Source organism: Elephantulus edwardii, unplaced genomic scaffold, assembly GCF_000299155.1.
Source record: "Elephantulus edwardii isolate Elephantulus edwardi_28Jun2011 unplaced genomic scaffold, EleEdw1.0 scaffold00036, whole genome shotgun sequence".
Lineage (NCBI taxonomy): Eukaryota > Metazoa > Chordata > Mammalia > Macroscelidea > Macroscelididae > Elephantulus > Elephantulus edwardii.
The window spans coordinates 14,175,547-14,197,504 of NW_006399786.1; the positions used below are offsets into that span (position 1 = coordinate 14,175,547).

A 21,958-nucleotide genomic window follows, 5' to 3' on the forward strand; every position below is an offset into this window, starting at 1 on the left:
TAAGAGAGATGCAAATCAAAACAACTATGAGATATCAACTCACCCCAGTAAGAATAGCAAAATAGAACAGCAAGCAACAAATGCTGGCTAGGATATGGAGAAACTGGAGCTCTTATTCACTGTTGGTGGGAATGTAAGATGGCACAACCATTGTGGAAGGCGGTGTGGCGCTTTCTCAAAAAATTGCAAATAGAGATCCCATTTGACCCAGCAATCCCATTACTGGGAATATACCCCAGAGAGACTATGTCTGCCATCCAAGTAGATATATGCACACCCATGTTTATTGCAGCTTTGTTTACAATTGCAAAGAGTTGGAAGCAGCCTAAGGGCCCATCAACAAACGAATGGATAGAGAAGCTGTGGTATATCCACACAATGGAATACTACGCAGCATTGAAAAACAAGGAAATCATGCAATATTATTCAAAGTGGGTGACCCTGGAGGACATTATGCTGAGTGAAATATCTCAGTCACAAAGGGACAAATACTGCATTGTGCCACTGTTGTAGAATGGGTCTGATATCAGGGTGGGGATATGACAGAAAAAACTGGATAAATTATGTATATTGTATTGAAACAGATGAGGGAAAGAACAGATTAGAAGTGATATATGATTGAGTATTATGGTTAGCACAGGAATCCAGAATTAAGGTTGCATAGAGAAGTGTACTCGGGGTGGGGGGTGGGGAGAAGGGACGTGGGAATTGTATACTAATGAAGGAATTTTTTTTCTTTTTTTTTTTCTTTCTTCAGAGGTTGAAGCGAGCTGGTGGGGAGGGTGGGGCAGGGAGAAAATTGTGGCAATGAATGAATGGAAATCCAAACTCTCTGCAAAAAATAAATAAATAAATTTAAAAAAATCATGCAAAAAAATGTATTATCTCTAGTATTATTTTCTCCACTGAAGTAATCATCATTTAAATGGCTTTATTTGTTATCCTTCCTCCATTTTTCGAATCAAAAGAGAATTTTATGACAGGTTATACTTTCACTGTTTATATTTTTAATAAAGTGTTATTATTTAACTTTATATATTATTATTTAACTTTATATATAGGAAATATAACTTGCAGATAATGAAGTGGATAATTTGCCTCTTTTTCACGCTGCCTCTTCTAGTCACTTGTATGTGATTCTAATTAACCTTCTCAATTATGTAACCTTTAATTTGAAATCAGCCATAGACTTTCCAAGACATGAATAAATATGAGTTTTAGTATTGACATTAACCTTATTAACACCACTATTTTGAAAAAAAAAATGCAATGACTCAAAGGAAAAACAATGGCGCCTGGTATTCAGCAAGGTAATTTTGAAATTATTATTTTCCTTTTTTCTCATTCACAAAAAAAAATTTCTATGAAAAATTCAGATATTTCAAAATAAAATTAAGGAAGAATATAACACACTATACTTTTTTAAGCTTATGAACTGAGTTGAATTATATATGAAGAATAGTTTGAGTGTCTAAGTATGCTTTCACTCTATTGATTTAATTTAAGGTGGCACCTGAGACATTTATTAGGAGACAACAAAAATATCATCTCTTTTTTGAGAATTTTAGAAAATAAATGCTAGAACAGTAAATAGAAAACAGTCTATAAAATACCAACTCATCAGAATATGACCACCAAAAATGTGGAATTTAAAACTGGAGATAATGTTCTAATAGCTTTGAGGAAAGCTACTTTTGATGCAGTTTCTTTGGAAATTTAAATGAAAATTAACAGAACACACTGATGCACAAATCTACAGCAAATGTGATAGTGTATGGCAAAGCTCTGAAACGTCTGGCTTTGACACTAAATACAAATGTATACCATGATCCTCATCTTAGCTTAAATAATTCTTTTCCTCTTTGGTCAAATAAAACATGATTTTTCAAAACAACAAAGAAATGTGAAGCAAATGCATTTCTTTAAACTTTCTTTTAAGATTATAGTGAAATATAACCATGTTTAACCTCAAGATTTATGACACAGAATTTAATCATGTTAGTTAACATAATGTGTTTAAGTGTAGCTTTGAAACTAAACAAACACCCCCCCCGGCAAAAAATAAAATCAAAGCCAAGGGGGAAAAGCTAAAAAAATCATTAAGTCAGAACTGACTTATGACTGATGCTTCACTGGGTTGTCAAAGGCAGTAAACTGCATGAGATTTATCTCCCTGTGGAGCTGCTGCTGGATTCAAACCCTAGATACGCATAGCTTTTGGATTAGTGGTGCAACATTCTATAAACTAGGCCACCCAAACTGTCTTTGAAAATAAAGCTATGTAGTAGATGTTATAATCTTAAAGTGGATTATTGACAACAAAATTAATTCTTTTCAATATGTCATTCCATTCTTTTCCTATTGATCCTTGACATACAAATATCCCCTTTTGAGATTATGGATAATTTATATTGCATTAATTTTTCATACTAAATCTCTTTTTCATCTAAATACAATTATACTTCAAGTAATTGTTTAGTTAGAGATATAAATAAGAATGAATATGATCTCTAGATGATCTTGCTTTCATAAGCATAAGAATAATTTAAATGAGATCAGTTTGTTTAACAGATATGGAAACAATCATTCTATTAAAGAAAATTTGATATAATAAATAAGCGGTTTTCTAGAGAAACTCTTTAATGAATGTATTTTGCCCAAGAGATTGTAAACACTATTAATCATTTTTCTATTTTATTTGTTGTAGAACTTTGATATAGAAGTATACATTTGTAGACTAATAGTGTTGGGATTTACATTTTAGTATTTTTTAAAATCTTATAGATTGAGTTATAGATTGAGTTATAGATTGAGAAGTATAATAGGATTTCAAATACTCTGACTTAAGTTTTTCTGACTTTTATATCACATCTTAATAAAGGCATATTGTAAACTTCTTCAGCCAAAGTCTTCATTTTTCTTCTAATAATTTTCTAATAAATTTCTCTGTGGTGACATATTAATGCCATTTTAAAAACTATTGTGTGCCCAACAGTATTGTTGAATTGGAAAGATAATTGATTGAAAACTAGGTTAAACTGTTCTTTATCTTTTCTGACAATAGGTATTGAAATGTGTGTCGTCAAATTTTAAAGGTTACCAGGTGGTATAAAAAATTATACTCTCTAGGTGGGTGACGAAGGAGCAGGCCCTGGCCGCTCTGTCTCACTCCCTCGCGCTCTCTCGGGCAACATAGCGGGCGTGGCGGAGGCAGCGACCTCTGGGAGCCACCTGAATGGCGACTTGGACCCAGACGACAGGGAAGAGGGAGCTGCCTCTACGAATGAGGAGGCGGCCAAGAAAAAAAGACGGAAGAAGAAGAAGAGTAAAGCAGGGCAACAAGAAACTGATAAAGAATCAGCTTCATTTGATGAGGTAACAAAACAATTGGAAAAACAAACATTGGAAGAGAAAGAAAGAGATGATGATGATGAAGATGGAGATGGTGATGGAGATGGGGCACCTGGAAAGAAGAAGAAAAAGAAGAAGAAGAAGAAAGGACCAAAAGTTCAAACAGACCCTCCCTCAGTTCCAATATGTGACCTGTTTCCTAGTGGTGTGTTTCCCAAAGGACAAGAGTGCGAGTACCCACCCACACAAGATGGGCGAACAGCTGCTTGGAGGACTACAAATGAAGAAAAGAAAGCGCTGGATCAAGCTAGTGAAGAGGTTTGGAATGATTTTCGAGAAGCTGCAGAAGCACATCAACAAGTTAGAAATTATGTTATGAGCTGGATCAAGCCTGGGATGACAATGATAGAAATCTGTGAAAAGTTGGAAGATTGTTCACGAAAGCTAATAAAAGAGAATGGCTTAAATGCAGGTCTGGCATTTCCTACTGGGTGTTCTCTTAATAACTGTGCTGCCCATTACACTCCCAATACTGGTGACACGACAGTATTGCAGTATGATGACATCTGTAAGGTGGACTTTGGAACACATATAAATGGTAGGATTATTGACTGTGCTTTTACTGTCACTTTTAATCCCAAATATGATATGTTATTAAAAGCTGTAAAAGATGCCACCAACACTGGAATAAAGTGTGCTGGAATTGATGTCCGTCTGTGTGATGTTGGTGAGGCCATCCAAGAAGTTATGGAATCGTATGAAGTTGAAATAGATGGGAAGACATATCAAGTGAAACCAATCCGTAATCTAAATGGACATTCAATTGGGCCATATAGAATACATGCTGGCAAAACAGTGCCCATTGTGAAAGGAGGAGAGGCAACAAGAATGGAGGAAGGAGAAGTGTATGCTATTGAAACCATTGGTAGTACAGGAAAAGGTGTGGTCCATGACGATATGGAATGCTCCCATTACATGAAAAATTTTAATGTTGGACATGTACCAATAAGGCTTCCAAGATCAAAACACTTGTTAAATGTCATCAATGAGAACTTTGGTACCCTCGCCTTCTGCCGCAGATGGTTGGATCGCTTGGGAGAAAGTAAATGCTTGATGGCTCTGAAGAATCTGTGTGACTTGGGCATTATAGACCCATATCCACCATTATGTGACATTAAAGGATCATACACAGCGCAATTTGAACATACCATACTGTTGCGTCCAACATGTAAAGAAGTTGTCAGCAGAGGAGATGATTATTAAACTTAGTTCAAAGGCACCTCAACGTTGACCTTTATTTTTAAGCTTTGTTGGATTACATTATACCAGATTTAATGTGCAACATATTGTTTGTTGTTAACAGTGGACTTACGTAATACTTTTATCCATGTTTCTAAAGGAAGAAATTTGATCACAGGCGAACCTTCTAATGTAATTAACTGAGGGAAAAGTTCTCAAGATTTTCAGAAATGTTAACTGTTTATCTCCCCCATCTAGGAAAATGCTAGAGCTCAAAATAGTTTGGAATGAGTTGCACATTTTGTTTTGGACACTTAAGAGATGCTTTTCAGGTATTTATATTACCATATTCCTACTTTGATGCTTTGAATGACTACAACCAATTCTGCACCTATATACCCTCTGGTATTGCTTTTTAACCTTCCTGAAATCCAATTTCTAAAAAAAAAATAAAGACATTTTCAGATCTGAAAAAAAAAAATTATACTCTCACTGAAAGACTGAAGGCTAGAGCCCAGCTAGTGGTATCTGACAGGGAAAGCCTGGCAATCTGCTTCTGATGATGACAGCCTTGAAAAATCCCATCAAAGGATAGGTCTACTCTGCAACATCGACTCATTGACTCGGTAGACATGAAAAATATCACAAGCCTCTATGCAGCAACATCTACGGCAGAAATTGTTCACTTATTTAACAATTTTAGATAAGGAGTTAGCAAAATGTTTCAAGCTTTTTTTGCAAAGTCACCTCTAAAAGTCCTGTAATTGTCATAAAACTCAGCCCTACTTTCTTGTGTGCTGGTGCTGTAAACAATTTGATAGAGGATGAATGATGCCTTTGAACACTGGAAAACCTTCTGTCATGAATTCAGAGAATGAAACAGAGGCAAGATTTATAAGTCACATAGCTATTGAAGATCAACACTAATGTAGTAAAAGATATTCACACACAAGCTAGAGATGGGATACAGCAACATCAAACAAGTAAAGAAGTTCTGATGGCCAAGTAAGTAAGGAGTTTCACTTGCAATCCAAGGTAGACAGTTCAAATATAGCAGGTGTTGTGAGGGAGAAAGATATGATATCTCCTCCCATGTGATTTTAACTTCTAAAAACCTGTTAGAAGGTGAGCTGTGAGTTGGTTCAAACTCAGTGGTAATGAGTTGTTGTTTTTAAGTTGTAAGCTCTAAGTTATTTCCTTACTATGGAGCAACAGTTTATATACATATAAAAATAAATTTTGCTGCTTTTGATTAGATGCAAGTAAAACAGTGCTGGTAGATAGTAAAAGAGCAACCATTTGATATTTGAATAAAATATCTTGAATGATGTTCAATCGCATTGCTTGGATTAAAAATAAATTACTTCAGAAATATCATAGTAATATTATGTAAGGTGACCCAAAATCCAATAATTTAGAAAGAAATAATATATTAGTACTGCATTATAAATGAGCTCTGGTGGCCTTGTGGCAAGAAGCTGAACTGCAATCCTGAAGGCATGTAGTTCAAGTCCAGTAGCCTCTCCTTAGGAGAACGATGGCAATCTCCTCTCATGTGATTAATTGCCTCTGAAAACCCCCTGAGGGGACAGCTATAGGTCAGTTCTGACTCAATGGCACACAATAACAACAAGAAGAATGCATCATACAGGTTTCAGAAATTTAAAAGATTACATTCCATTGAATTAAGAGGAAAAATTTAAAAAAACCTTTCAATGATAAATGGAAAAATTAGATATAATAAAAAAAGAACTGGACAAACATAAACTATAAAATAATGCCCTAGAATTCTGGATATATCAAAAGATAATGAATGTAAATTAATAAATAAGGAACTAGTGATTATAAAGACACATTTGTTTTAATCCCAGCAATAGTCTAAAGATTGTTTTTGTTGTTAGCTGCTGTCAAGCTGAGTATGGCTTATACGGATCCTATGGAGAGCCAACCTGAAACATGTCCTATCCTGTGCCATCCTCATCATCCCAGAGACACAGAGCCCTTTGCAGAAATCACAGTGCCAGTTCATATCATTGAGGATCTTGCTCTTTCTCACTGACCCTCCACCTTTCCAAGCACGATGTCTCTTTTGCCTAGCTACATGTCCAAGATATGAAAAGTGAAGCTTCATCGTCCTTGCCTCCACGGAGCAGTTTTGTTTATGTTGTTTTTTTTGCTTTTTGGCTGTTTTGTTTCTTTTTTTTTCAGGACCAAAAAAAAAAAAAAAAAGGAATTACAAGAGATAAAGTAAAAAAAAGTAAAATGGAATGTATATGAATGATTGTATGAAACACAATTAAATGAAAGATTGCATGAAACACAATATATTTGAATGAAACATAATGTAAAGAAATTACCATATGAAAAGCAATAAAAATATTTTTAAAAACCCATACAAAAAACCCAGAAGATGATATGGTGGTGTAAAAAACAAACAAATAAAAACAAGCAAAAAACAAAAAACAACCCACAAAAACAAAACCCCACTGGAGACAATATAAGAATCAAGCATCAAAAGATTTGATTCACACAAAGGTCACATACTTCAGACAGGGGTTACCTGGGTAATCATTTTGCATGATTATATATTGATGGCTGGAAATTAAATAGATGAATGTCAGTATCTATTAAGTTCCATTATCAAAATGTATAAAAACGTAGAGCCGTATTTGACAGTCTATTATTGAATCATTACAGCAATCTCATATAAATTTATTTCCTAAATATGTGGACATAGGGTTTTCGAAGGCCTGCTATTTCAAAAGTGGATGGCCAATACTTCTTCCTAGGCTGTCTTAATCTGAATGCTTAGATTTAGAAAAGTATCTGACAGACAAGCATTTTACAGAACAATGCAGATGAAAGATCTTTCCCAATTGTAGAATAGCCAGTCGTTTTAGTTTTGTCCCTGCCCTTGACACGAGTCACTTGACCCACCCCTTTCCCTGTTCCACCAGTATTCCCTTTTATTCCCACTCACTTCCTTCGACACCTATCACCTACTATACACCCCGTGATCTGATAGCTTATATCTCAAGCATTGTGGGTTTCTGTGATTCAAAATTCATCAAGATGTTGTAGATTTCTTATGCTGTGACCAGTGTCCCTTGGGTTTAGGGGCCTGTAAGTCCAAAAATAAAAAGCTCTAATGTTAGGTAAACCTTCTTATTTCAGATGGTTCTGAAGAAAAGTCCTTTCCCTTTAATTTCTGCTTCAGGTTTAACTTCTTGTTTCTTAGGCATCTTCCCTTCTGTTTACAGCACGCTGTGGTCACAATATTTCTCAAGGGAGGATGATCTGTCTTATAGATATGGTATGTAGTGTTCTTTTTCTGACCCAATGGCTGCAGGCCAGAGGGCCCCAAGGACTCCAGGGGGCACTTTGTTCCACACGCACACTTCTGGGGCAGCCTACCTGTTTGGGTGATGGGGCACAAAGCTGGGATCTCGAATTCCCGCTCCCAATTCTGGCATACATAGAAGAATTTAATAAAACCACATATGAGCAAGAGCCTATGATGATGAGGGAAGAAGTCCAGACTGCTTTGAAAGAATTGGCTAAGAGTAAGGCCTAAGGAATTGACAGTATACAATTGACATATTTCAACAAACAGATGCTGCCCTAGATGTGCTCACCAGTTTGTGCAAAGAAATCTGAAGAACAACCACTTGGCCAACTGACTGGAAGATATCTATATTTATTCCCATTCCAAAGAAAGGTGATCCAACAGAGTGTGGAAATTATTGAATAATATCACATGCAAGCAAGATTTTGCTGAAGATTATCCAAAAACAATTGGAACAGCACAGCAACAGAGAACTACCAGAAGTGCAGGCTGGATTTAGACGAGGCCGTGGTACTAGGGATATTATAGCTAATGTTACATGGCTCTTTGCTGAAAGCAAGGAGTATCAGATGAATGTCTATCTTTGTTTCATTGATTATGCAAAGGTATTTGACTGTGTGAATTGTAACAAACTGTGGCTAACTCTGAGAAGAATAGGTTTCCCAGAACACTTATTTTGCTAATGCAAAACCTATACTCGGACAAGGAAGCAGTTGTCAGAACAAAGCAAGGAAACAATGCATGGTTCAAAATTGGGAAAGGTGTATGCCAAGGCTGTATCAAACAATGCATGGTTCAAAATTGGGAAAGATGTATGCCAGGGCTGTATCCTGTCTCCATACTTTTTCAATCTTTATGTAGAACAGATTATCCAGGAGGCTGGGCTCTACAAAGAGAAATGTGGCATCAGGATTGGAGGAAGAATCATCAACAATCTGCGTTATGCAGATGACACAACCTTGCTTGCTGAAACTGAAGAGAACCTGAAGCATTTTCTGTGGAAGGTCAGGGACTGCAGTCTTCAGTATGGCTTGAGACTCAACATCAAGAAAACAAAGCTCACCACTTGGCTGATTGGCAGCATCATAATGGATGGCGAGGAGATTGAGATTGTTCACAGTTTTGGTTTGCTTGGATCCACATTCAACACTCTTGGCACCAGCAGCAGGGAAATTAAAAGACACATTGCAATGGAAAAGTCTGCAGTTAGAGACCTCTCTAAAGTGCTGAAGTGCAAAGATATCAGTCTGGAGACTAAGGTGCGCCTGATACATGCAATGGTCTTTGCAATCACTTCCTATGCATCAGAGAGCTGGACAATGACTAGGCATAATAGGAGAAGAATTGATGTCTTCGAGCCGTGGTGTTGGAGAAGAGTATTGAGTATACCATGGATAGATAGGAAAAAAAACAGGTTTGTCCTTGAGAGGGTGAAGCCGGGCTGCTCCTTGGAGGCAAGGTTTTTGAAGCTTCATCTGACAACTTTGGACATGTTGCAAGAAAGAACCAGTCCTTGGAGAGAGACATAATACTTGGAAGGGTGGAGGGACAGTGCAGATGAAGATCCTCAATGAGATGGATTGATTCAGTGACTGGGGTAATGGCAGCAGGTGTGTCAGAGATGGTGAGATTGGCATAGGATAGGGCAGAGTTTAGGTCTGTTATACATAGGGTCACTATGAGTCTCTGGTGACTCAACGGTACATGACAACAACAAACATATGTATGCACTTTAGTAAAAATAACCTTGTTCCCATGGTTTAAAAAAATTTAAACACAATAAAATAAGGATTTAATACATTAAAACCTATTTTTTTATCTTTTCTCATCATACTTACATGCCTGCAGGCTGAGGGTTAGTGTGTTGTGCACCTTGGTTCAGGCTGGACCTTAAGGATGCCCTCTCGCATCTTGAGGAGGGATACATATGGAATGCTTGGGGCTCTTATACCTTTCTTTTTATCTTAAGTGGGTGTCAGCAGATGGGACTTGCCAGATGAATTGGGAGTCTTTGGGCAGTGTCTGCCAGCATTTGGGCATGCTGGAATTTTAAAATATTGACACATTTGGCCACATCTGCGGGCTGAGGGCTAGTGAGCTTTGAATTTCGGTTCATGCTGGACCTTAGGATGGCCTCTCACGTCTTGAGGAGGGGCACATATGGAATGATCAGGGCTCTTACGGCTGCAGCCCTCAGGCCAAATATTAATTGATTTTGTGTGAACACTCTTTCAAGTGGTACAGTATTGGTCTGTATGCTCTATTGAAATAATATAGAGTTGCTGCAATGATGGACAACTGGGCCATAGGTGTGTCAAACACCATAATTGGGTACCCATCATGGGCAGTGTTTGTTGAAGCTCCCAGATTGATTCAGGTTTGGAAGAAGCACTGACATCCACTTTCCTAAACTACATGCATCTGAAAAGTCTAAAAACTTGGAGAAATCATGGTAGTTATAGAAAGTCTTCAGGCTTTTGTTCACCTTCTGTTTATATACGGATACTTCTCTCATGTGTACTCAGTCTATATGGTGGGCAAATCATTAAAGAAGTTAAGCTCTATGAAAAAACATGTGGCATCAGAAAAGGAGGAGATTGAAGAAGCATAAGAATGCCCCCAGACGAGCGTTTTTGGTGGTGAGAGTCCATGAGAATGCATGATTATAGCGGAATTTGGAATGACGCAGCTCATGGAGTTTGTACCATGCTTTGGTTACTAAATTTGTTTGGGCCCTCAGGCCTGTGGCCTGGTTTTCATTGTTTTTAGTTAAACATTCTTCTAGGCCATATAGCCCTGGTCTGTCCACTTGCTGTATAGGGGTAACTTGTGGTTGTTGGGATGCTGAACACTTTGACACTGACGTGTCAAATGCAATAATGGTTACCCATGGTGGACAGTGTTTGGTGGAGATCCCCAATTAAAACAAGCTTGGAAGCAATATTTGCATCCACTTCTGAAATAACTTGCCTCCGGAAATCCTGTGAACCTGGAGAAATGATGAAAATCATACAAATGTTTGGGTCTTTCATTCATAGGGTTGCTATGAGTTGCCTACGACTCAATGGCACGTAACAACAATAACACATTACACTTAGCAAGAGCTCATTACCTGTTAAGTTGAGTGATCTTTTCTCCCTCTTGATAATCACTAATGGACTTTGATTTGTAAACAATGGTGTGTTTGGATATGTCATATACACGTATAAGCTCACATGTATAGTACTCATTCTCTCACGACAGGTGTACTGGTAGTATGTAGTAGAATTTCATTTCTATTTATACATGAGTATAATTGAATTTCACACATGATTGAATTTTGTTTACCTCTTCATTTGTTGCTAGCCATTATATTGCATTTTATAGCTATTGTTAATAGTGCCATATTTGGGGGTTTTATTATTTTTTATATAGTGCTATATGTTGATTGATTTTTTTTTTTTAGGTAGAAACTCAAAGCAGTCATTGAGTATATTATATCTTTCTCTTCATTCATTGTCTTATTTCTAGGTCAGTATTGTCCATTTTAGAAGTGACCAATTCACCCACAAGATAGTAAAAATGAATATTTTTTATAAGAATACATTTCTTTTTTATGAAAAATTTACATGTTTATTCTATGCATGTACATTAACAAATAAATTGGAAATAAAAGATAAAATTATTTAAATTGTACCTGACCATTCTCTTTTCTCAAATTACCACAGAGAAACTGTGGAACTAATTATAAAAACAGATGTGTACAAGGACATAATATTGTGAAGTTAAAAAGTAACTAAATTTCAATCCATTATAGATTATAACTTTCATTAAAGATGAGCCTAGATTGATTGATGGAAAGAAAAGTTCTGTTTTATATATTATACGCTATGAAAAACTATTGTATAAAAGTTAATGCATAAGCTTAAAGATGTTTAAGTTGGAGAATAAAATTTTGGATTTTTAAAAAAATAATTAGAATCAAATATATAAGTAGAGCATATAGAAAGTTTAAAAGAAAGAAAGAATAGATATTATATGGCAATTCATGACTATTCTGGAAATATAAAAAGAGTTTTTCCGAAGAATCCAGGAGAAAAAAATGCAAAGAAATTGCTGGCTATTTTCAATTGTGTTGAAATGTCAGGTAAGTATGGGGTTCAGAATGAACAAGTCATTGATGATCATTTTATCAGAAATCTCAATGAAATGGAAGGGGAAAATAACAACCAAAAAGAGGTCAAATAAAACTACTATGTCCCCAAATCATTTATGAAGTTTGAGTGTGAAAAACAATTGAGAAGAGAGATGCTAGCGTCTAAAGGATTACAAACTCTATATGCCTTTAATTCCTCTACCTATTTCTCATTTCTTAGTACTCTCTTGGCTACACTAAAATTCTCCACTTACTCTGTGTGCCTACTCTAGCATCTGAATATGTCTAAATAAATATGTAGACCTATGCTGACTTGTCTAACTAAATTCTTACTAGCTCAACTAGACTCTTAATGTATCCTGGAATTCATGACACGCCTCCAGTTTATTTCCTTACTCTTATTTCACACAGAAAACACATACATATGCAATTGTTGTTTGTTTGGTTTTTTTTTTTCTTTCAAGAATAGCCATGCATCTAAACACCATAATGAATGTTCAAAGTAGTATATGGCCATCTGGTTTTATGTAGTAAAATGCATCCTTCTGTGTCATTCTCTTCATGGTGTCCTCACATGTTAAGTAGAACTACTCCACTGGGTTTTTCTTGACTTTTATCCTTATAAAAGCAGATTGTCAATCCTTTTTGCATGACAGAAACCCCTTTGAGCCTCTCAGGATTTGATTTGCCATTTATACTGTGACTCCTAACTACTTTGGTCTCCTCTGAATATCAGCTCTGCCTCCTCAACTCAGAGAGACCGCCAGGGTCTCTAAGATCCTCGATGAGATGGACTAATTAAGTTAATGGAATAATGGGGGTAGGTTTGTCAGAGACAAGAGTGGCACAGGATAGACCAGGTTTCAGGGCTATTGTACATAGGGTTGTTAGGAATCGCAGGTATGAGTCACAGGTGACTCCACGGCACATAACAATAATAACAAAAAAGCATAACTCGCTACTTGGTGATGAGAGTGACTATGGTGTAGTAGGTTTATAATTCAGAATTACTCTCCTAGATCATTGTCTTTTACTTCTACTGTATGACTGGGTAGGAGCATGTACACAGGGTGTGAGAGTGACAATAAAGAGATCTTCTACTATTCCTCCAAGCTTAAATTGAGTAGATTTAGAGACAGAAGATGGGAATCATATTATCAGCAAGAATGAAGTAGCAGAGAATTCAGGAAGAATCCTTTGAGGCCAGAGAGATTCCTGAATGGGTTTCTGACAAAGAGAATGAGATACTTCCGCTGTAGCAGCTGAGAACCAGAGACTGATGTGAGATAGTGCTGATGAGGGACAGCTTTCCCCTAGAGCCAGTGCCGAGAACTTTGACCCAAGTTTGCTGGAGGACAAAGAAAGAGATATCATAACTGGTATGTCTAAGGAAGCTTTGTGACACTGACTTTAAATCAAGAGATGAAGGTAGCTTGTGTGCACACCTAAGCAGCTGACCTAAATAAGATCTGTGAATTCTGTGTCATCATTATAACAGATGAGTGGACTCTGTAGTATAGCAAGTGAGGACCCTGGGAGGGACAGTTGGTGTTAGAATTAGTAGAAGTAAACGTAGAAGCAGTGAGGGCCTAGCATCATAGGAATAGGTTTTGTGTCGTAAATACTGTGAATAGGGACTATACCTCATTTTGGAGTTATTAGAAGAAGTCAAATGTGACTTCCTCTATGCCTTTGTTTGTTTGTTTTTTACTCACAGTACTATGTTGTTGTTGTTGTTGTTGTTGTTGTTAAGCACCATCGAGTCATAGATGACTTAGTGACCTTATGAACGACAGACCTGAACAGCTGTATAACTTTCTTTGTTTCTCCATGTTCATAGGGATTCCAAAGACAAGCCATTTCAGAAGTGGATACCACTCCTGCTTCCAAGCTTGTTTTAATGGGAACTCCACCAAACACTATCCACCATGGATAACTATTCTCTCATTTGACACATCAGTGTCACAGTGTTTAGTATCACAGTAACCACAAGTTCCCTCTGTACAGCTAATGGACGGACCAGTGCTATACCACTAAGAAGAATGTTTGACCAAAACTAATTAAAACTAGACCTGAGGGCCACAGATTAAAACCACCCACCTTTGGCTTGGTAGGTTCATTTCTATCCAGTAGGCAAGCAGAGCTCTCTTGTTGTTGTTATTGTTGTTAAGTGCCATCAAGCACAGTGATATAGAGAAATTTTATCCACAGTAAAGCAAATTATGTATTATTATTTAGAGTCATATAATTTTAGATTAATGATAGAAAAGTAAAGATGCTCTGTTCAGGATAATATTTACAAAATCTCCAGGGAAGCTTCTTTGTCTGTCATTGGATGTAGGTATATGAAATATTTAGAGAGCTGTGGTAGCCTAGTAGTGAGAAACTGTACTGCAATCCTGAAGGCATGTGGTTTGAATCCAGCAGCACCGCAGGAGAAAGATGGGTAATTTCATCGCCTCCTTTATACTGCCTCTGAAAAGCTGCTGAAGGCCCAGCTGTCAGTTGGCTCCAATTTTATAGTACATAACAGCAAGAATCAAACATAACATATTTGGATTCTGTGTTGAGAATTAGGAACCTTTACTCATAGATTAAAGTGTCTCTTATAAAAATAGGTTATAAGAGACATATGATATGCATAAACAACAGTCATTTAATAATATAGTGTCCAAGATATACATATCTATTTATCCAAGTCTTTAATAAATCTCATATAATAATCGAGCTTCTCACTTATAACACCATACCATTAAGGCTACAGTTGTTAAAAAGAGTATGGACAGTGTGTAAAGATTGTTTGTTTGCTTTTTTTCTGACCAACTTCTAGTAACTCCACAAGGGGAACAGTTTTAATTTACAATATTCACATTATAAAACTGATTACCTTGAAATAAGACCTCTCTGCACCTACTTCTAAGAATTCTAACATCAAAGTCTTCTCCCAGAACACTGCTTTGCTTCTGAGTCTGCCCATGGAGTTTACTAGGGAAGTTAGAAAGTGATCAATGTTGTTAGTTAACAGGTTAAATTAATGTCATTCATCATTTACTATAATACAAACAACAAAATAATTCCTCATAGTCGTTGAAATATAATTCATCAGCATTCTGGTATTCTCTGCTTTCAGTCAAGATCCATCTGACATCAGCAACTATATTCTTTGTCCCATGACCTTTTCTCAATTCAGCTTGAATTTCTAGAAGTTTCTTTTCAATGTACTATTCCACTTGTTTTTATAATAATCTTCAGAAATACTTTGTAATAATAATATTGTTTGATGTTTTTAAAATTCTGTTGAATCATTTCTTTTCACAATGACAACAAATATAGATATCTTCTATATAGCTGTCTTGTAAATTTCGTGGCATAGATTATTGAGCACATACAAAGGTGCATCTGTTTACTGAAACATCTAAATAAGTATTTTATCAATTATTTTCATCTTATCTTTATCAACATATTCAATACAGGTTCGATTGTTCCTTCACATTGGTTCTTCATCATATGCTACTTCCTGAAATGATTCAATATCATTCAACACTTTTTGGAAGAGTTATTCTGGATGTTCCTTTTATCTTATTTTGATGCTTCCTGAATCATTAAATATATTTTCCATAGTAGTTCAACTTGAGGCTTGAATTTGTTTTTGATAATGATTTTTATTCTGAAGATTGTTTATTTTTTATTATTCATTCATTGTTGCACAATTTCCAGCCTGCCTTCCTTTACTACCCCCTCTCCCAGTCCTCTTTGCAATGGACCTCTTATTCTGGACCATTGTCTTTCATATAATGCCTAGTCATATATTACTTTTAAGCAGCTCTCTCTCTCTCATCTGTTCCAATACAGTGTTATCTATCAACTCTTTTCCTGTTTTCCTCCCAACTCCCCATGTCAGTCCTGCTTCATAAGAGTGACATTATGCAGTATTTATCCTTTTGAGACTGAGACATTTCACTCAACATAATGTCCTCCAGGGTCACCCATGTCGTATACTATTTTATTATTTCATTATTTTTGGGGCTGCATAATATTCTACTGTGTGACTATATCATAATTGTTCTATATATTCATTTGTTTATAGGCACTTGGGTTTCTTCCATCTATTTGCTGTTATAAATAACACAGCAATAAACAAGAATGCACATATATCTGTTTGCATTGTGGTTCTTGTTTCTCTAGGGTATGTTTCCAACAGTGAAATTGTTGGGTCAAATGGCATTTCTATTTCCAACTTTTTGAGAAACCACCAACCCATCTTTTATAGTGGTTGAACTATTTTACACTCCCACCAGCAGAGAATAAAGGTTCCAATCTCTCCACAATCTCTCCAGCATTTTTGGTTCGCTGGTCTCTTAACTTTGTTGTGGTTACCAGAGTGAGATAATATCTCATAGTTGTTTTGATTTGCATCTCTCTATAGGTAGGGATTTTGAATATTTTTCATGTATTTGCTTGCCATCTGAATGTCCTTTTTGGTGACGTGTCTGTTCATATCCTGTACCCAATTTACAATTGGTGGTTTACCTTTTCTTGTGGAGGTGTTGGTTGTTGTTATTGTTAAGTGCCATCAAGTCATAGACGACACATAGTGATACTATGAACGAAGACCTGAATACTTGTATAACTTTCACCATTTATCCGAGTTCATAGGGTTTTCAGAGGCAAGCTATTTTGGAAGTGGATGCCACTCCTGCTTCCAAGTTGGTTTTATTAGGGAGCTCCAGTATACACTGTCCACCGTGGATAACCATTATTGCATTTGACACATCAGTGTCACAATATTCAACATCACAGCAACCACAAGTTACTTCTGTACAGCAAATGGACAGACCAGTGCTATACCACTTAGAAGAATGTTTGACTAAAACCAATTAAAATCAGATCTGAGGGCCACAGATTAAAATCATCCACCTTTGGTGCTGGAGAAGAGTACTGAATGTACCATGGACTGCCAAGAAAACAAATAGATTCATCTTAGAGAGGGTTAAACCAGGCTGTTCCTTGGAAGCAAGGATTCTGGGGCTTCGCCTGACATACTTTGGACATGTTGTAAGAAGAGACAGGCCTTTGGAGAGGGACATCATGCTGGGCAGAGTGGAGGGACAGCGCAGGGGGAAGACCCTCTATGAGGTGAATTGATTCAGTGACTGGGGTAATCGGGATGGGTGTGTCAGAGGCAGTGCGATTGGCACAGGATAGAGCAGGGTTTAGGGCTGCTGTACATAGGGTCGCTATGAGTCGCAAACGACTCGACGGCCCATAACAACAACAACAACAACAACCTTTGGCTTGGTAGCATCAGTTTCTGTCTCCTAGGTGAACAGACCTCTCTCTATGTTGTTAAGTGCCATCGAGTAATAGACAACTCTTAGTGACCCTATGAACGAAAGACTTGAACGTTTGTATAACTTTTATTGTTAATCCAAGTTTATAGGGTTTTCGGAGGCAAGCTATTTTGGAAGTGGATGTCACTCCTGCTTCCAAGCTGGTTTTAATCAGGGAGCTCCACCAAACACTGTCCACCATGGGTAGCTATTATCTCATTTGACACATCGCAGTCACAGTGTTTAGCATCACAGCAACCACGAGTTATCTCTGTACAAAAATGCTGGAGTATTTTGTAAATTTTAGGTATGAGTCTCTTATCATATATGTAGTTACTAAATGTTTTGCCAGTATATGGTTTTCATTTTACACTGTTGGAGAAGATTTTTTTTATGTCCATAGGGATTTGATTTTTAGCATGTCTCACTCATCTATTTTGTTTTTTTCCTGGCTGTAGGCTTTTCATTATCCTTTGAAGACTTTTCATACTGTGGGTTAGGGCGTCTAGAGTTCCTCCAAACTTTTCGCTGCTGAAGTTTATAGTATTTGGTTTAACTCCTCGGTCTTTGGTCCACCTTGAGTTGAGTTTCATGTATGGTGTGACATGTGAGGCTTGGTTGAGTTTTCTACAGATGATTTTCCAATTTTGCCAACACCATTTGTTTAAAAGGCTATTGTTTCCCCACTTGGCTAATTTTGTCTTCTTGTAAAAAATCAGTTGACAATAGGTAGATGAGCTGAGTTTTGAGTTATCAGTTCCGTTCTATTGATCTATGTGTCTGTCACGGTACCAGTACCATGCTGTCTGGACCACCACAGCTGTGTAGTAGGATTTGATATCAGGGAGTGTGTTGTTTCCTACTTTGTTTCTCTTTTTCAGAAGTATTTTACTTTTTCTGGGTCTCTTTCCATTCCAGATAAAACTAAAAATTTCCTTTCCCATCTTGTTGAAGAATAAAATTGGTATCTGATAATGATTTTATATACATACATACACACACACACACACATGGTTTTAGATAATACTCATTGCTCTGAAGAGTTTTTGGTTCATTTTAATTTTTTTAAAGGGAGGTTTAAATGAAACAAAACTTTACTGAAATATTGACATAAATTAATGTGCATAAGGAATTTGAAAGCTCTTAATAAAAATACTGCGTAAATCAGAATTCATAAAATGTATTCTATCTTGATCATGGGGTGGCATGAGAAACTTCTCATTTTAGACTTATTTTTCTCTCTGCTTTCTCACTCCTTAGTTTGTTTATTCTCTCACTCTCTTCTATATTCCTTTTCTTTCTTCTAAGAGACATACTTAATTTGGTGAACTATTATCAAACAGATCTATTATTGATTATAGCATGATAAATTATGGATAGCACTTATTGAAGAACAGTAATTCCAAGGCAATTAATTGTGCTTATGTGAAACTTGCATATGTATTAAGAAGTTGTCATTGGAGCTGTGCAAAGGGATACTGAATAAAACGTGTATATCAATGTTTTATCCTTTAACCATAGCTGTTTGATATGCATAAACAAATAAACTTAAAAGTACTACTATATTAAGAAAAATATGGTATTAGGACTAGGAGAAGACTCAACAATCTGAAAATAATTAATGAATTTTGTTTTAAACATGGTTTTGAATTTTACTCAGGGTTTTGAAATTATTACCATAATTTGGATCTTGCTTACAACTGATAGATACATATTTTTTTTCACTGAAAAGTGTCTTCCAAGGAGATTTTATGTTTTGTAAAAGAAATAATACTTTGCAATCAGCTTATAAATGAGCATAAAAGTATTAACTGCTAAAAAACCTGATGATACATATCAACATTATACATAAAACACTATGAATTCTCAAAAGCTATAGTCTGTATTTTGGAGATAAATTACAGAAATATCCTCCTGCTTTATCTTGTAATAAAATATTTCCATTTTAGCACAAGACGTATTTAAACGAGTGTGACTGTATTGGACCAGATTAAATTGAGAAATCTTAGGTATTATTGATCCTGATGGTAATATCATCACCATTATTTATTTCTCTTTTTTCATGTTGTTTCTTATTAAATATACAGAGTATTTTAGATTATATTCAACATTTTGGCATTTATAAAAATAATACAAAAACTAAGGGGTTTTTTTTTTTCAGTAAGGAAGATGTAATTTACACATTTGCCTTTGTAGATATTACGTATCAGTGAGTCTGAACCCATCCATCACTGTCCCTCCAACAGGATTTTCAAGACTAAATTTTCCAGGAAAGAATTGCCCATCTTTCCCCACTATATACCTTTAAGTCAAAGAAAGCAATCATACTTGCTTTCATGTCATACTGATTAACAGTCTCTTTTCATTTGGCATATTTATTTTCCCCCATGATATTAAATGATAGAATAGGAACGTTTAGTAGATTGTGCATTGATGTATAAATGAGGCAAAGATCTTAGCGTTTTAGCTGTGCACTGACTCCAGAGTAAGCTGAAAGCTGATACCCTCCAACCTTTCCATCCTCCTAATACAAGTTCCAAACCAAGTTTTTATAAACCCAGTTGTTTTAAAAATATGTCTAATAAGTAATGTTTAGTTTAATTTTGTTTTTCTCATTTATGGTTTGTCAACATGTCCAGTGACAGTGCCAGCACATCTCTTAAACTATAGATAAGAGAAAAACTCTGCAGTATTATAAAGGACTCTCACTGTTGCTGTGTTTCAAGGCTCTCTGATTCAGGCTTCCCACTTGATGCAAAAAGACATTGTCTCAGACTATGTATGCTTCATCCCTGTCCCATCTAAAGGGGTTTCCTGACTCTCTTCCTCGGATGGCTCACTTGTAGCTTGTTTGTTTCTATACGATCACTGGCTGTGGGGTGTCATTTCCTATAGGCAGCTGTCAATGTGTTAGACCCAACAAACAACTCACCATATAGCACTGCTGCTCTATAATCATTATCTTTCTCCTTATTCAGTCCTGAATTCCATCTTACTCACTACACTGACAATATTATTGTGGATCTAAGCTTTTAAATATAGGTTTTTAGATAACTAAGCCTCACAAAATAATGTAAATGCATTGTATTACTGTAAATTTTTTGAGAATATACTTTATACTTAAAGTCAAACTCATTGCCCTCAAGTCAACAGTGGCTTTATACCTAGTTTTTGAGGCTTAAATTGTCATGAGAGGGTAATGTCCATCTTTCTCCTACAGATATGCTGGTGGATTTGAACCACCAGGGAGAAGTGGAACTTAGGTTAACAGTACAAAGGCAGAAAGAATTTTTGTTGCAATCCCAAAGGCACAGGGTGGACCAGCTATGGGTCAGTTCTGACTCGATGGTATACAACAACACAATACAGACTAAGCTACCAGAGATCCCTAGTAAAGATCTAAATTTCTGACAGTTACTATAATAAAAGCATGCTCATTTGAATGCAAGATTTTAAAATATGTTATTTGCCATCTGGTTGAAACTGACTCATAGTAGAACCTACAATAGGTTTTCAGAGGCTGTAAATCACAAGAGAGAAGATTGCCGCACTTTCGGCCTTGAAACAAGTGGTGGATTCAAATCATAGCCCTTTGTATCATCATATCATCACCATAAAAAAGTGACCTAGTATAAATTGTGTCCTTTGATATTAAGAAACCTAATGGTATAAATGCTCTGGGGAAAAAAAAAAGAACATTTCTCTTTCTGTGCTAGTGAGCATCCTAACACATACTAGATAAAGTCATTTCTAAAGGCTCAAAAAGTTCTAGGAGGAAGTTTCAGCCAAAAGTTTCTTAGGGCAACTCAATTATTATATACAAAGGGTTTGAAAATTCTAGTGTTTTTCTCTACATGATTCTGCTTCAATCATTGCTCAAAAGAGGATGCTGAGTCTTGTATTTTTCAGGACCATGATAATGGCAAGGAAAACCATTTGTGTTCCAGAGAAAAAAGTTACAAAGAAACTGACAGAGAATAGAGAAGCAACCCTGAAGAAAATTTAGGTAAGAGATTAAAGAGAGTAATTTGTTGTAGCAGTTGGTTTTTAACTCCTAAGTGATAGGATATTTCACTCACAGAACAGCAGTCAGAGAAAAGGTTCTCCCTTTTGCAGCAGGCATTGTTATTTGCATTCTCAGCAACTCTTCTCACTTTTTTCTTTGTAAAATAACTTCAATTTTGTTCAAGGGACAATCTACAGAAAACCAGGAGGTGAATTTTTATTTATGTAATTAATTGTGATACTACTAGCTACTTCAGCCAAAAGTGTGCATGCAAGTCTAGTTTTCAAGCTTTTTAGAAAAACTGCCATTCATGAGGAGCCAACTCTTAGCTTACCTTCAGCAGGTTTTTGGAGGCTGTAAATGATATGGATAGAGATTGTCCATTTTCTCTTACATAGTCAAACTGTCAGAGAAGGGGCACCTTTGGATTAACAGCACAACTCCCTACCCACTATGTCAATAGGGGGAGGAAAAAAGGATTTGGCTTTGTGTATTTTTCCCTCCTCTAAATGGGACATTGCACACAGGAGCAAGATTTTTGGGAGTAAACC

The 21,958-nt window shown here is 36.3% G+C and overlaps 1 protein-coding gene across 1 annotated transcript; it reads left to right on the forward strand.

Annotated features, from left to right (window-relative positions):
• The first annotated feature begins 1,958 nt into the window (after positions 1 to 1,958).
• Positions 1,959 to 5,057, forward strand: LOC102850675 (methionine aminopeptidase 2-like). The gene is made up of 2 exons (XM_006884624.1): positions 1,959 to 1,997; positions 3,130 to 5,057. Exons 1-2 carry the CDS (start codon positions 1,959 to 1,961, stop codon positions 4,612 to 4,614), a joined length of 1,524 nt encoding a protein of 507 aa, XP_006884686.1. The 3' UTR covers positions 4,615 to 5,057.
• Positions 5,058 to 21,958: the final 16,901 nt, after the last annotated feature.